At 42.5% G+C, this 15,184-nt stretch overlaps 1 protein-coding gene across 1 annotated transcript in view; it reads right to left on the bottom strand.

The window, feature by feature from the left end:
- The window catches only part of LOC112267371 (ankyrin repeat domain-containing protein 13B-like), a 39,700-nt gene that overhangs the window by 11,017 nt on the left and 13,499 nt on the right, over positions 1 to 15,184 (bottom strand). Inside the window, exons 3-8 of the mRNA XM_024445651.2 lie at positions 10,206 to 10,330; positions 2,949 to 2,994; positions 2,509 to 2,652; positions 1,452 to 1,668; positions 961 to 1,027; positions 585 to 666 (exon numbers count right to left, since the gene is read on the bottom strand). Coding sequence (XP_024301419.2) covers positions 585 to 666; positions 961 to 1,027; positions 1,452 to 1,668; positions 2,509 to 2,652; positions 2,949 to 2,994; positions 10,206 to 10,330 — 681 coding nt within the window. The remainder of the gene's footprint in view (positions 1 to 584; positions 667 to 960; positions 1,028 to 1,451; positions 1,669 to 2,508; positions 2,653 to 2,948; positions 2,995 to 10,205; positions 10,331 to 15,184) is intronic.

A 15,184-nucleotide genomic window follows, 5' to 3' on the forward strand; every position in this document is an offset into this window, starting at 1 on the left:
CAACACTAACCTAAGAATTCTCGACTGCTGTCTCTTGTCAATTTTGGAGGGATGGAGATGGGGTAAGGGACTGGAGGAGTTGGGTTCTTGGAGGGAGGGCTATGAGAGAGACGGGCCAGTGATCAGACAATAGCAAGGACAATAGTCTTCTCTGGCCTAAGAAATTACTGTGGAAAATGCTTTAGGGGCCATTTATTGGGGCTTCTGTGCAATTATCACCATCAGAGCTTCTTTATTAGGTCAAACCATAGCTAAATGTTTTGCAACCAAAACAAGCATTTCCTATTGGACAAGTTCAGGTTAGTCCTTCCCCGTTTCAGCCCATTTTCTTCCGTTTGATTCCTCGTGAATACACTCCAGTTTATTTAGGGCCTGACTTGAGATCAGCACGCTCAACTCAAATCTTTGCTCAATTCTCCCATTGACGTCAATGAATGACTTACACCAAAGTTTGTGTTGCACACGCTTATCTCAGCTCTGAATTGGGCCCTTTCACTGCATCTAAGCCAAGACGTGGAAGATTACCAGTATTGATGCAAGGGGATTTTTAAACTAATATGTAGAACTTCAGGAAAAAGAGACACCTTTGGGCTTCGCCTTGAGTGGCTCACTGAGATGGTCCGTTCGGGTTCGAGTGATCAGTTCCACATTGGAGGCGCCGTACACCTAACAGAGAAGACAAAGGACAAGAAGAACGTCATGGTTATGGGACTCTAGTTCCTAGTGCCAATTGGGACGCATGTTCTGTGACTGCTTTAGGTTAGTGATGTAGTAGGGAGGTGGTCTCACTGCTGAGTCTATGTATATCTGTATATTGATAGTGCCTTACTCTAGAATCAGCGCTCAGTGAACAGATTACATTATATACTGTACATCTTGAACTTTAGAGTATTTTAGGTCATTCGGGCAAAACCAAATTGAAAGCCAGAGATATAAGGATTAACGACTACTTGTCTGTACCTTAGCCTCATACCCGTTCACCATCTCGTTCTTCTCACTGCGCCAGCCTAGGATGCCAGTCTTATTCCTGCCAGACAGACAGAGCCAAACACAAAACAACAGGTCTGACTTAGAGGTGGTGTTCTCCCTCCCTTCAATTCATATTCATAAATGGATTATTGGCATGTCGAGCATCCCCCCTGGTGCTGCCAAAACGACAGAGGTGACACTCAGCAAGCAATAAATGATGATTACACTCTCCCTCCTTCTCACCTCTCACTCTCTCTCATTCTCCTCCCTTACTTTTTCATACTATCTGACCTGCATGAGAGATGTGTCTGGTCTTGCCCTTAGTGACCCCCTCCCTGCCTCTCCTCTTCCTCTCTTCATCTCCTCTCCTCATTCCCTTATCCCTTTCTCACTATATCATTATTCTACTCCTTTTCATTTCCTACCTATCTCTGCTCCTGCTCAATGCTAACACTCCTTCTCTCGTTCCCTCCGACTCTCACCTCTCGAAGGTGATATTTTTGGTGTCTAGCTGGGTGGTGACCACGGGGGCGGAGAGGCGGGCTACCACCTGCTCCCCGCTGGGCTGTAGTGCCCCCAGGAGGCCCAGGCTGGCAGTGCCCCGCTGCGAGGTGGGAGACGTCAGAGAGGACACACACAGGGTCTCACAGAACACCAGCTGTCTGTCGTGGTCCACCTCCATCACCACCGCACTGGAGTCTGACGGATAGACAGAGAGGAGTAGTTAGAGAGAGAGAGAGAGAGAGAGAGAGAGAGAAAATGTGAGAGTAAGAATAAAATTGAGAGAGCGAGAGGGTGGGAGGGATGGATTACAGAGAAAGAAAGACAGAGAGAAAGATGGGTGGGATAGAGAGAGAGAGGGGGAGATAGGGTGGATTAAAGACACTGATAAATGGACACAAATGGATTTAGACAGGGCTTGAGAGAGAGAGAAAGCAGGGTTAGAGAGAGAGGGAGAGGAGGAGGACGGGATAGGGAGCGGCAACAGACAGAGAAAGAAATATGGATTTAGAGAGCGATAGACTGAGAGATGGACAAAGAGAAGGATGGAGAAGAGAGAGAGATGGGAAGGGAGAGGAAGACAGGTTAGAGAGAGATAGACAGAAAGGAGGAGGAACAGTTCAACCAAAGAGAGGGTGATAGAGGTGGGGAAGAGGAGGCTCAGACTGACTTACGTAGGAGGAGAGTCGAGAGTCGAGAGAGAGTGAAGAGAAAGGTCACATAGACAGAGATGGAGTGACACAGAAAGACGGAGGAGGAGGAGGAGGAGGAGGAGGAGGAGGAGGATTTAAAAAGCTGGAGGAGTCAATAAAAGACAGTGAGAGGAAGTAATATCAAAACAGGATATAGTCCTGAGTTGGATAGATTTGTCAGACAGTGACTAACATAATGATGGCAGTGATAGGGGGAGAAGAAGGAAGGAAGGAAGTCCTGTGACAATAGAAAAGAGGATTCGACCACACACACACACACACACACACACAAACACACACACACACACACACACACACACACACACACACACACTGGACCCCTGACCTTGACCCCGGAAGATGAAACTTCGGTTTCCTCTCTGCCAGGTCATCTGATCAAAGCCCATGAGAGTGGTGTCTACGCGCAGACACTGGCCACTCTTCCACACGCGGTATGTGTCACTGGGACAGATACGAGACACCAGCGGCACTAGGAAAGAGAGAGAGATATAGACAGCCATAGAAATATAATTCCTAGAACAGGCGTCACTCCCACTCTAGTCAATTGTCCTGTGATGGTTGGCCTGGCGGCTATTTTGAGTGTAACTTTTTTATTGCCGTAATTTGGGGGTCTTTACCCATTTTAGTGATTTTATTTCTATGGAGACAATGCAGACCCACCGAGAAAGGAAGTCTGTCACCAAGCTCATATACAGTCAGGCAGGAAGCCATCATCCATGCAGATAAAAATCTGAGAGGCAGATAACATTATTTATTATGACTTACCCCAGCTTGTAAACTCCCATTTCATCTCCACGTAAAAGTCCTGAGCCTTGGGAGAGAGAGAGAGACAGAGAGAGAGAAAGAGACACAGAGAGAGAGAGAAAGAGAGAGAGAGAAAGAGACAGACAGAGAGAGCGAGAGAGAGAGAGAGAGAGAGAGAGAGAGAGAGAGAGAGGGAGAGAGACAGACAGAGAGAGCGAGAGAGAGAGAGAGAGAGATGGAGAGAGCGAGAGAGAGAGGGAGAGAGAGAGAGATGGAAAGAGAGATGGAAAGAGAGACAGAGAGAGCGAGAGAGGAAGGGGGAGACACCCACACACACACACACACAGAGCGAACAGGGACAAGAGAGGGAGAAAGGAAAACACCACAGGAAAAAAGAGAGTAATTTGGTTAGGGTGGCCAGGAACAAAGGACTGTCGCTGTTCCAATCCCATCCCAGGGCTGATGGTGAGACAGAGACATATGGAGGGAGTGAGATTAATAATAGAATTAGTGGGGGGAATGCAGCGTTCTGGACTTGGGAGAGATGAAGAAAGGGGTGCACATCAATCATAAACTGTAACCATACACATTTATAGCTGTATCCGAACACATTTATAACTGTATCCGTACACATTTTATATCTGTATCCGTACACATTTTATATCTGTATCTGTACACATTTTATATCTGTATCCGTACACATTTATAGCTGTATCCGTACACATTTATAAGTGTATCCGTACACATTTTATATCTGTATCCGTACACATTTTATATCTGTATCCATACACATTTATAGCTGTATCCGTACACGTTTATAACTGTATCCGTACACATTTATAGCTGTATCTGTACACATTTATAACTGTATCCGTACACATTTATAACTGTATCTGTACACATTTATAACTGTATCTGTACACATTTATAACTGTATCTGTACACATTTTATATCTGTATCCGTACACATTTATAGCTGTATCCGTACACATTTATAACTGTATCTGTACACATTTATAACTGTATCTGTACACATTTATAACTGTATCCGTACACATTTATAACTGTATCCGTACACATTTTATATCTGTATCCGTACACATTTTATATCTGTATCTGTACACATTTATATCTGTATCCGTACACATTTATAGCTGTATCCGTACACATTTATAACTGTATCCGTACACATTTTATATCTGTATCCGTACACATTTATAACTGTATCTGTACACATTTTATATCTGTATCCGTACACATTTATAACTGTATCCGTACACATTTATAACTGTATCTGTACACATTTATAACTGTATCTGTACACATTTATAACTGTATCCGTACACATTTATAACTGTATCCGTACACATTTTATATCTGTATCCGTACACATTTTATATCTGTATCCGTACACATTTATAGCTGTATCCGTACACATTTATAACTGTATCTGTACACATTTTATATCTGTATCTGTACACATTTTATATCTGTATCCGTACACATTTATACTGTATCCGTACACATTTATATCTGTATCCGTACACATTTATAGCTGTATCCGTACACATTTATAGCTGTATCCGTACACATTTATAACTGTATCCATACACATTTATAACTGTATCTGTACACATTTTATATCTGTATCCGTACACATTTATAACTGTATCTGTACACATTTATAGCTGTATCCGTACACATTTATAGCTGTATCCGTACACATTTATAGCTGTATCCGTACACATTTATAGCTGTATCCGTACACATTTATAACTGTATCTGTACACATTTATAGCTGTATCCGTACACATTTATAACTATATCCGTACACATTTATAGCTGTATCCGTACACATTTATAGCTGTATCCGTACACATTTATAACTGTATCTGTACACATTTTATATCTGTATCCGTACACATTTATAACTGTATCCGTACACATTTATAGCTGTATCTGTACACATTTATAGCTGTATCTGTACACATTTATAGCTGTATCCGTACACATTTTATATCTGCATCCGTACACATTTATAACTGTATCTGTACACATTTATGACTGTATCGTACACATTTATAACTATCTGTACACATTTATAACTGTATCTGTACACATTTATAGCTGTATCCGTACACATTTATAACTGTATCTGTACACATTTATAGCTGTATCTGTACACATTTATAGCTGTATCTGTACACATTTATAGCTGTATCCGTACACATTTATATCTGCATCCGTACACATTTATAACTGTATCTGTACACATTTATGACTGTATCGTACACATTTATAACTATCTGTACACATTTATAACTGTATCTGTACACATTTATAGCTGTATCCGTACACATTTATAACTGTATCTGTACACATTTATAGCTGTATCCGTACACATTTATAACTGTATCTGTACACATTTTATATCTGTATCCGTACACATTTTATATCTGTATCCGTACACATTTATAACTGTATCCGTACACATTTATAACTGTATCTGTACACATTTATAACTGTATCTGTACACATTTTATATCTGTATCTGTACACATTTTATATCTGTATCCGTACACATTTATAACTGTATGTGTACACATTTATAGCTGTATCTGTACACATTTTATATCTGTATCTGTACACATTTTATATCTGTATCCATACACATTTATAGCTGTATCCGTACACGTTTATAACTGTATCCGTACACATTTATAGCTGTATCTGTACACATTTATAACTGTTTCCGTACACATTTATAACTGTATCTGTACACATTTATAACTGTATCTGTACACATTTATAACTGTATCCGTACACATTTATAACTGTATCCGTACACATTTTATATCTGTATCCGTACACATTTTATATCTGTATCCGTACACATTTATAGCTGTATCCGTACACATTTATAACTGTATCTGTACACATTTATAACTGTATCTGTACACATTTATAGCTGTATCCGTACACATTTATAACTGTATCTGTACATTTTATATCATTTATATCTGTATCCGTACACATTTATAACTATCTGTACACATTTATAACTGTATCCGTACACATTTTATACACATTTATAGCTGTATCCGTACACATTTATAACTGTATCCGTACATTTATAACTGTTTATTTTATATCTGTATGTACACATTTATAGCTGTATCCACACATTTATAGCTGTATCCGTACACATTTTATATCTGTATCCGTACACATTTTATATCTGTATCCGTACACATTTATAGCTGTATCCGTAAACATTTATAACTGTATCTGTACACATTTTATATCTGTATCTGTACACATTTTATATCTGTATCCGTACACATTTATAACTATCTGTACACATTTATAGCTGTATCTGTACACCTTTATAGCTGTATCCGTACACATTTATAACTATCTGTATCCGTACACATTTTATATCTGTATCTGTACACATTTATGACTGTATCGTACACATTTATAACTATCTGTACACATTTATAACTGTATCTGTACACATTTATAGCTGTATCCGTACACATTTATAACTGTATCTGTACACATTTATAGCTGTATCCGTACACATTTATAACTGTATCTGTACACATTTTATATCTGTATCCGTACACATTTATAACTGTATTATTTATAGCTGTATCCGTACACATTTATAGCTGTATTATTTATAGCTGTATCCGTACACATTTATAACTGTATCTGTACACATTTATAGCTTATCCGTACACATTTATAGCTGTACACATTTATAGCTGTATCCGTACACATTTATAGCTGTATCCGTACACATTTATAGCTGTATCCGTACACATTTATAGCTGTATCCGTACATTTATAACTGTATCTGTACACATTTATAGCTGTATCCGTACACATTACACATTTATAACTGTATCCGTACACATTTTATATCTGTATCATTTTATATCTGTACACATTTATAACCGTACACATTTATAGCTGTATCTGTACACATTTATAACTGTATCTGTACACATTTATAACTGTATCTGTACACATTTATAACTGTATCTGTACACATTTATAACTGTATCTGTACACATTTTATATCTTATCCGTACACATTTATAGCTGTATCTGTACACATTTTATATCTGTATCCGTACTGTATCTGTACACATTTTATACATCCGTACACATTTATAGCTGTATCCGTACATTTATAGCTGTATTTACACATTTAACTGTATCTGTACACATTTATAGCTGTATCCGTACACATTTTATATCTGCACATTTATACTGTATCTGTACACATTTATGACTGTATCGTACACATTTATAACTATTATTTATAACTGTATCTGTACACATTTATAGCTGTATCCGTACACATTTATAACTGTATCTGTACACATTTATAGCTGTATCCGTACACATTTATAACTGTATCTGTACACATTTTATATCTGTATCCGTACACATTTTATATCTGTATACACATTTTATATCTGTATCCGTACACATTTATAACTGTATGTGTACACATTTATAGCTGTATCTGTACACATTTATAACTGTATCCGTACACATTTATAACTATCTGTACACATTTATAACTGTATCCGTACACATTTATAGCTGTATCCGTACACATTTTATATCTGTATCCGTACACATTTATAACTGTATCTGTACACATTTTATATCTGTATCCGTACACATTTATAACTGTATCCGTACACATTTATAGCTGTATCTGTACACATTTATAACTGTATCTGTACACATTTATAGCTGTATCCGTACACATTTATAACTGTATCCGTACACATTTATAACTGTATCCGTACACATTTATAGCTGTATCCGTACACATTTATAACTGTATCTGTACACATTTATAGCTGTATCCGTACACATTTATAACTGTATCTGTACACATTTTATATCTGTATCCGTACACATTTTATATCTGTATCCGTACACATTTATAACTGTATCTGTACACATTTATAGCTGTATCTGTACACATTTTATAACTGTATCCGTACACATTTATAACTGTATCTGTACACATTTATAACTATCTGTACACATTTATAACTGTATCTGTACACATTTATAACTATCTGTACACATTTATAACTGTATCTGTACACATTTATAACTGTATCTGTACACATTTATAACTGTATCCGTACACATTTATAGCTGTATCCGTACACATTTTATATGTGTATCTGTACACATTTATAACTGTATCCATACACATTTATAACTATCTGTACACATTTATAGCTGTATTTGTACACATTTATAACTGTATAACTCACCACAGGTTAATGACGGTGTGCTTGAAAGGATGCACACAACTCTGCAATGTTGGGTTGTATTGGAGAGAGTCTCAGTCTTAAATCATTTTCCACGCACAGTCTATGCCTGTATTTAGTTTTCATGCTAGTGAGGGCCGAGAATCCACTCTCACATATGTATGTGGTTGCAAAGGGCATCAGTGTCTTAACAGCGCGATTTACCAAGGCAAGAAACTCTGAGCGCAGCCCTATCCAGAAATCTGGCAGTGGCTTCTGATTAAATACAATTTTCACAGAACCGCTTGCTACAATTTCGATGAGGCTCTCTTGTTCAGATATCGGGAAGTGGACTGGAGGCAGGGCATGGAAGGGATAACGAATCCAGTTGTTTATGTTGTCCGTTTCAGGAAAGTACCTGTTTAATTGCGCACTCAGCTCACTCAGTTGTTTCGCTATATCACATTTGACATTGTCCATAAGCTTGAGTTCATTTGCACACAAACAAATCGATGGAAAGACCTATGTGTTGCAGACAGAAAAGAGCTCCAACTTCTTAATCATAGCCTCAATTTTGTCCCGCACATTGAATATAGTTGCGGAGAGTCCCTGTAATCATTGATTCAAATCATTAATGTGAGAAAAAACATCACCCAGATATAATTCGTCATCATGCAAGCGGTCAGACAAGTGAAAATTATAGTCAGTAAAGAAAGCTAGTCTCTCAATTCAAAAACACTTGATAACCAGCACACTTCTGTATGTTGTAAAAGCGTTACATGGTCGCTGCCCATATCATTGCATAATGCAGAAAATACACGAGAGTTCAGGGGCCTTGCTTTAACAAAGTTAACCATTTTCACTGTAGTGTCCAAAACGTCTTTCAAGCTGTCAGGCATTCTCTTGGCAGCAAGAGCCTCTCGGTGGATGCTGCAGTGTACCCAAGTGGCATCGGGAGCAACTCTTTGCACGAGCATTACCACTCCACTATGTCTCCCTGTCATGGCTTTTCTCCATCAGTACAGATACCAACATGAGCAGCAGCTACGTTTGGCTACATACGGACCTTTAGTGGAATTCCCATGAGAGAGTAACTGCTAATGTGATTGGATGTTAATTATTTGACTAGGCTACCTGTATTTGACATTGTGTTGTGATTTCGCTGAACACTAGATGGTTTACTTTTATTTTTGGCAGTGAAACGAGGCTACTCAGGCGAGAAAAAAACCTCACCCAAATGTATAGCCCCATTGGAAAAAAAAAAAAAATGTGAATCACATTTTTATTTGGCATACCCCTGACGGCATTGCGCGTACCCCTGTTGGTGGGGCATATTACTCTGTTTCAATGTTACTCCTTAATCGTTATGATAAACAAAATGTTTTTTCTTGAGTGTACTTTTAACAAAGCTGAGATGTACTTTGCTCTGTAGCAATATAGGTGAAATCAGTTATTGACACAGACATAGTGGCGTAGCAGGAATGCTGTGAATCAAGAGGTTGTGAGTTCAAATCCCAGGTGAGGAAATGTTGAATATTAATTACTGTATAAATGAACATGCACATTGTCAAAAGGTGTCAAACATGTAAGTTGAATACAATGTATGTTGAAAGCACTGTGTGCGTGAGACTAGTTCCACAGCCTTTTTTAAAGTAAAATGCCCAAATAAGAATTTCTAGTTGAATGAACATATATGAGACAATTTGAGCAAACACATCATTTTAAGTTGACTGAATTTTTGGGCCATCTAAAAGTTTGGGCCAACTAAAAATGTTCTGGGTATCACTTTGACCGAATAGTTGAGTAAACAAAAAAAGGAACCAGTTACTTAATAATATTTAATTTAAACAACAATAAAACATTTTTTACAGTGTTGTTCAACAAGATAAGTGCTAACGCAAAATATATCTACAAGTGTTTCCTAAATGCCTGTATTCTGACGTTGCTATTGTGCTCTGTACTTGTGTTCAGTGTCAGTGCCTCTCACCTGGTGCAGTCTCTCCAGGAGGACAGGGATTCCCGCCAGTCTCTTAGTGGTCCGCTGGTAGTCACGGTAATGCAGAACTAGACGCACCAGCTCCGGGTCTCGTGTACTGACTGCCTCCTGGAGCACTATGGGAGAGAGGAAGACAATCTTCACCATATGTATAGACACACACTCATGGGCCAGTTAATGGTTTGCAGTGAGTCCCGTAGCCGTGGCTTGCTATATAAAGCAGGCAGACAGGCATTGAGGCATTCAGTTACTGTTGAATTAAACATTAGAATGGGCAAAACTAGTGAGCAAAACTAAGCGACTCCTGGGCTTTTCACGCACGACCGTGTCTAGGATTTACCAAGAATAGTGCGAGAAACAAAAAACATCCAGTCAGAGGCAGTCCTGTGGGCGAAAATAGCTTGTTGATGAGAGGTCAAAGGAGAATGGAAAGAATCGGGCAAATAATGGTACAGTGGTGTGCAAAACGGCATCTCGGAACGCACAACTCATCGGTCCTTCTCACGGATGGGCAACTGCAGCAGATGACCACACCAGTTTCCACTCCTATCAGCTAAAAACCAGAAGAAGCGGCTCCAATCGGCACGCGATCACCAACACTGGTCAATTGAGGAGTGGAAAAACATTGCCTGGTCTGACTAATCCCAGTTCCTGTTGCGTCAGAGTCAGGATTTGGCGTAAGCAGCATGAGTCCATGGTCCTACCCTACCTGGTGTCAAAGATACAGGCTGGTGGCAGTGGTGTGATGGTGTGGGGAATGTTTGATACCCTTGATACCAATGGAGCAACGGTTCCATGCCCCGAAGAATTCAGGCTTACCTAGAGGCAAAGGGGGGTCAGACCTGGTACTAGATGGGTGTACCTAATAAACTGTGTATATTGGACTGTACTGTGCTGTTCTGAACTATGCTATGCTGTGCTATGCTATACACAATACTACAATACCTTAAACTGGGTGGTTTGAACCCTGAATGCTGATTGGCTGACAGCCTCGGTATATCAGACCATATACCACGGGTATGACAAAACATTTGTTTTTCCTGCTCTAATTACGTTGGTAACCAGTTTATAATAGCAATAAGGCACCTCAGGGGTTCGTGGTATATGGCCAATATACCACGGCTAAGGGCTGTTCTTAAGCCCAACGTAAAGCAGAGTATATTATTGGCCATATACCATGAACCCCTGAGGTGTCTTATTGCTTAAGTATACTTGTCACACCTGCTCCCGCTCTCCCTCTCTCTGGCTCGAGAGCCCCAAACTGCCTATCTTTACGCACACCTGTCCCCTTCGTTACGCGCACCAGCGCCTCATTGGCCCCACCTGAACTCTATTATTATTTGATTGCCTTCGCTTTATCTGTCTGTTCCTTACGTTATTCCCTGTCAGTGTTGATTTTGTTACTTTGTCCCATCCAGACGCTGGTCCTGTCCTGTTTTATTTCCGTAGTTGATTAAATGTTCTCCATGTACCTGCTTCCTGTTTCCAGTGTCGTGCCTTAGAGAATGCTGACACCAAAATTGGAAGCATCGGGGAGTGCAGGCGTTCCGGTTGGTGGTGACGTCTATCCGGGGCCCGCCGCCGATGGAACCATGGGTGCCTAGCCAGCTCGTCGAGCTTCCACACCCTAGCTGGCTCGAGAGGTTTCCTTGCACCGGTCGGCTCGGAAGGAGCCCATCCTGCGTTGGGCCTCAGCCAGATCATCAGGTTTTTTACACCCAGCTGGCTCCTCAGGCCACTACGTCTACGCCGGATCATCGGGCTTCCACGCCACAGCGGAATCGACGGGCTTTCACGCCATAGCGGGATCGACGGGCTTCCACGCCACAGCGGAATCGACGGGCTTTCACGCCACAGCGGGATCGACGGGCTTCCACGCCACAGCGGAATCGACGGGCTTTCACGCCACAGCGGGATCGACGGGCTTCCACGCCACAGCGGGATCGACGGGCTTCCACGCCACAGCGGGTTCGACGGGCTTCCACGCTACAGCGGGATCGACGGGCTTCCACGCCACAGCGGGATCGACGGGCTTCCACGCTACAGCGGGATCGACGGGCTTCCACGCCACAGCGGGATCGACGGGCTTTCACGCCACAGCAGGATCGACGGGCTTCCACGCCACAGCGGGATCGACGGGCTTCCAAGCCTCAACCGGATCTTCAGGCTCCCCCGCCTCTGCCGGTTCGTCGGGCTTCTTCGCCCCAGCCGGCTTGGTGGTGACGTCTATCCGGGGCCCGCCGCCGATGGAACCATGGGTGCCTAGCCAGCTCGTCGAGCTTCCACACCCTAGCTGGCTCGAGAGGTTTCCTTGCACCGGTCGGCTCGGAAGGAGCCCATCCTGCGTTGGGCCTCAGCCAGATCATCAGGTTTTTTACACCCAGCTGGCTCCTCAGGCCACTACGTCTACGCCGGATCATCGGGCTTCCACGCCACAGCGGAATCGACGGGCTTTCACGCCACAGCGGGATCGACCGGGCTTCCACGCCACAGCGGAATCGACGGGCTTTCACGCCACAGCGGGATCGACGGGCTTCACGCCACAGCGGGATCGACGGGCTTCCACGCCACAGCGGGATCGACGGGCTTTCACGCCACAGCGGGATCGACGGGCTTCCACGCCACAGCGGGATCGACGGGCTTCACGCCACAGCGGGATCGACGGGCTTTCACGCCACAGCGGGATCGACGGGCTTCACGCCACAGCGGGATCGACGGGCTTCCACGCCACAGCGGGATCGACGGGCTTTCACGCCACAGCGGGATCGACGGGCTTTCACGCCACAGCGGGATCGACGGGCTTTCACGCCACAGCGGGATCGACGGGCTTCCACGCCACAGCGGGATCGACGGGCTTCCAAGCCTCAACCGGATCTTCAGGCTCCCCCGCCTCTGCCGGTTCGTCGGGCTTCTTCGCCCCAGCCGGCTTGTCCAGCGCACATGCCTCGACCGGCCCGTCAGGCCCGCCCCCGTGGGACGCCGGGTGGCGCCCCTAGAGGGGGGGGAGGGAGGGGTACTGTCACGCCTGCTCCCGCTCTTCGTCTCTCTGGCGCTCGAGGGCGCCAGACTGCCTATCTATACACACACCTGTCCCCTTCGTTACGCGCACCAGCGCCTCATTGGACCCACCTGAACTCTATTATTATTTGATTGCCTTCACTTTATCTGTCTGTTCCTTACGTTATTCCCTGTCAGCATTGATTTCGTTACTTTGTACCATCTAGATGCTGGTCCTGTCCTGTTTTATTTCCGTAGTTGATTAAATGTTCTCCATGTACCTGCTTCCTGTCTCCAGTGTCGTGCCTTACAATACTATACAGGTCCCTTCCCAGTGCCACAGTCCTAAATCAACTCTCTGAGGAAACTCTGACTAACCAACTCTCTGAGGAAACTCTGACTAGCCTACCCAATCAATTTCAATTTCATTTTAAATTATCAATAAGTGCATTTAAAAGCAATTGTGCCTAATTACTTGATTAGATCCATCCATAGCGGCCATTTGGCTCACCATCAATCCACAAACAAATGGTTCCTATTCGTAGAATCCAATCACCTCAATCTATTTCTATAGAGATTCCATACAGTACATCCTTCCAGCCTTTAATTGTGAGTCACTATTAGACTTCTCCTAGAAAATGTATCTATGCTTTCACAGTACACATGCCTGTTGTGTTTTATGGATAATTCTGCTGAAAAACAATTTCTCCTTGAGGGTAGATAAAGTACTACTACTACTCCAACTCCTCCTCCTCCTACTCCTACTACTCCTATTACTCCTACTCCTACTATTACTCCATCTAATCTTATTACTCCTACTACTACTACTATTACTCCTACTACTCCTACTACTCCTATTACTCCTCCTCCTCCTCCTACTATTACTCCTACTACTCCTCCTACTACTATTACTCCTACTACTCCTATTACTTCTACTACTCCTCCTCCTGCTACTACTACTCCTACTCCTGCTACTCCTCCTACTACTCCTCCTCCTACTACTACTCCTCCTACTCCTCCTCCTATTACTCATACTACTACTACTCCTACTACTCCTATTACTTCTACAACTCCTCCTCCTACTACTACTCCTACTACTGCTACTCCTCTTCCTACTATTATTCCTCCTACTCCTCCTACTATTACTCCTACTACTCCTCCTACTATTACTCATCCTCCTACTATTACTCCTACTACTACTACTACTCCTATTACTTCTATTACCCCCTCCTACTACTCCTACTCCTGCTACTCCTCTTTCTACTATTACTCCTCCTACTACTCCTCCTACTACCACTCCTACTACTACTCCTATTACTCCTACTACTACTCCTATTACTCCTCCTACTATTACTCCTACTACTCATCCTACTATTACTCCTACTACTACTACTACTCCTCCTACTACTCCTCCTCCTACTCCTCCTCCTACTACTCCTCCTACCACTACTCGTACTAGTCCTACTACTCCTATGACTTACTCCTACTACTCCTATTACTTCTACTACTCCTCCTACTACTATTACTTCTACTGCTCCTCCTTCTACTACTCCTACTACTCCTATTACTTCTACTACTCCTCCTCCTATTACTTCTACAACTCCTCCTCCTACTACTACTACTCCTACTCCTGCTACTCCTCTTTCTACTATTATTCCTCCTACTCCTCCTACTAATACTGCTACTACTCCTCCTACTATTACTCATCCTCCTACTATTACTCCTACTACTACTACTCCTATTACTTCTACTGCTCCTCCTCCTCCTACTACTCCTACTCTTCCTACTACTCCTCCTCCCACTACTACTCCTCCTCCTATTACTACTACTACTACTCCTCCTCTTATTACTCCTACTACTGCTACTCCTGCTACTCCTCTTCCTACTGTTACTCCGCCTACTACTCCTCCTACTATTACTCCTTCCTACTACCACTCCTACTACTACTTCTATTACTCCTACTACTCCTATTA

Source organism: Oncorhynchus tshawytscha, linkage group LG14 (genome assembly GCF_018296145.1).
Source record: "Oncorhynchus tshawytscha isolate Ot180627B linkage group LG14, Otsh_v2.0, whole genome shotgun sequence".
Classification (NCBI taxonomy): domain Eukaryota; kingdom Metazoa; phylum Chordata; class Actinopteri; order Salmoniformes; family Salmonidae; genus Oncorhynchus; species Oncorhynchus tshawytscha.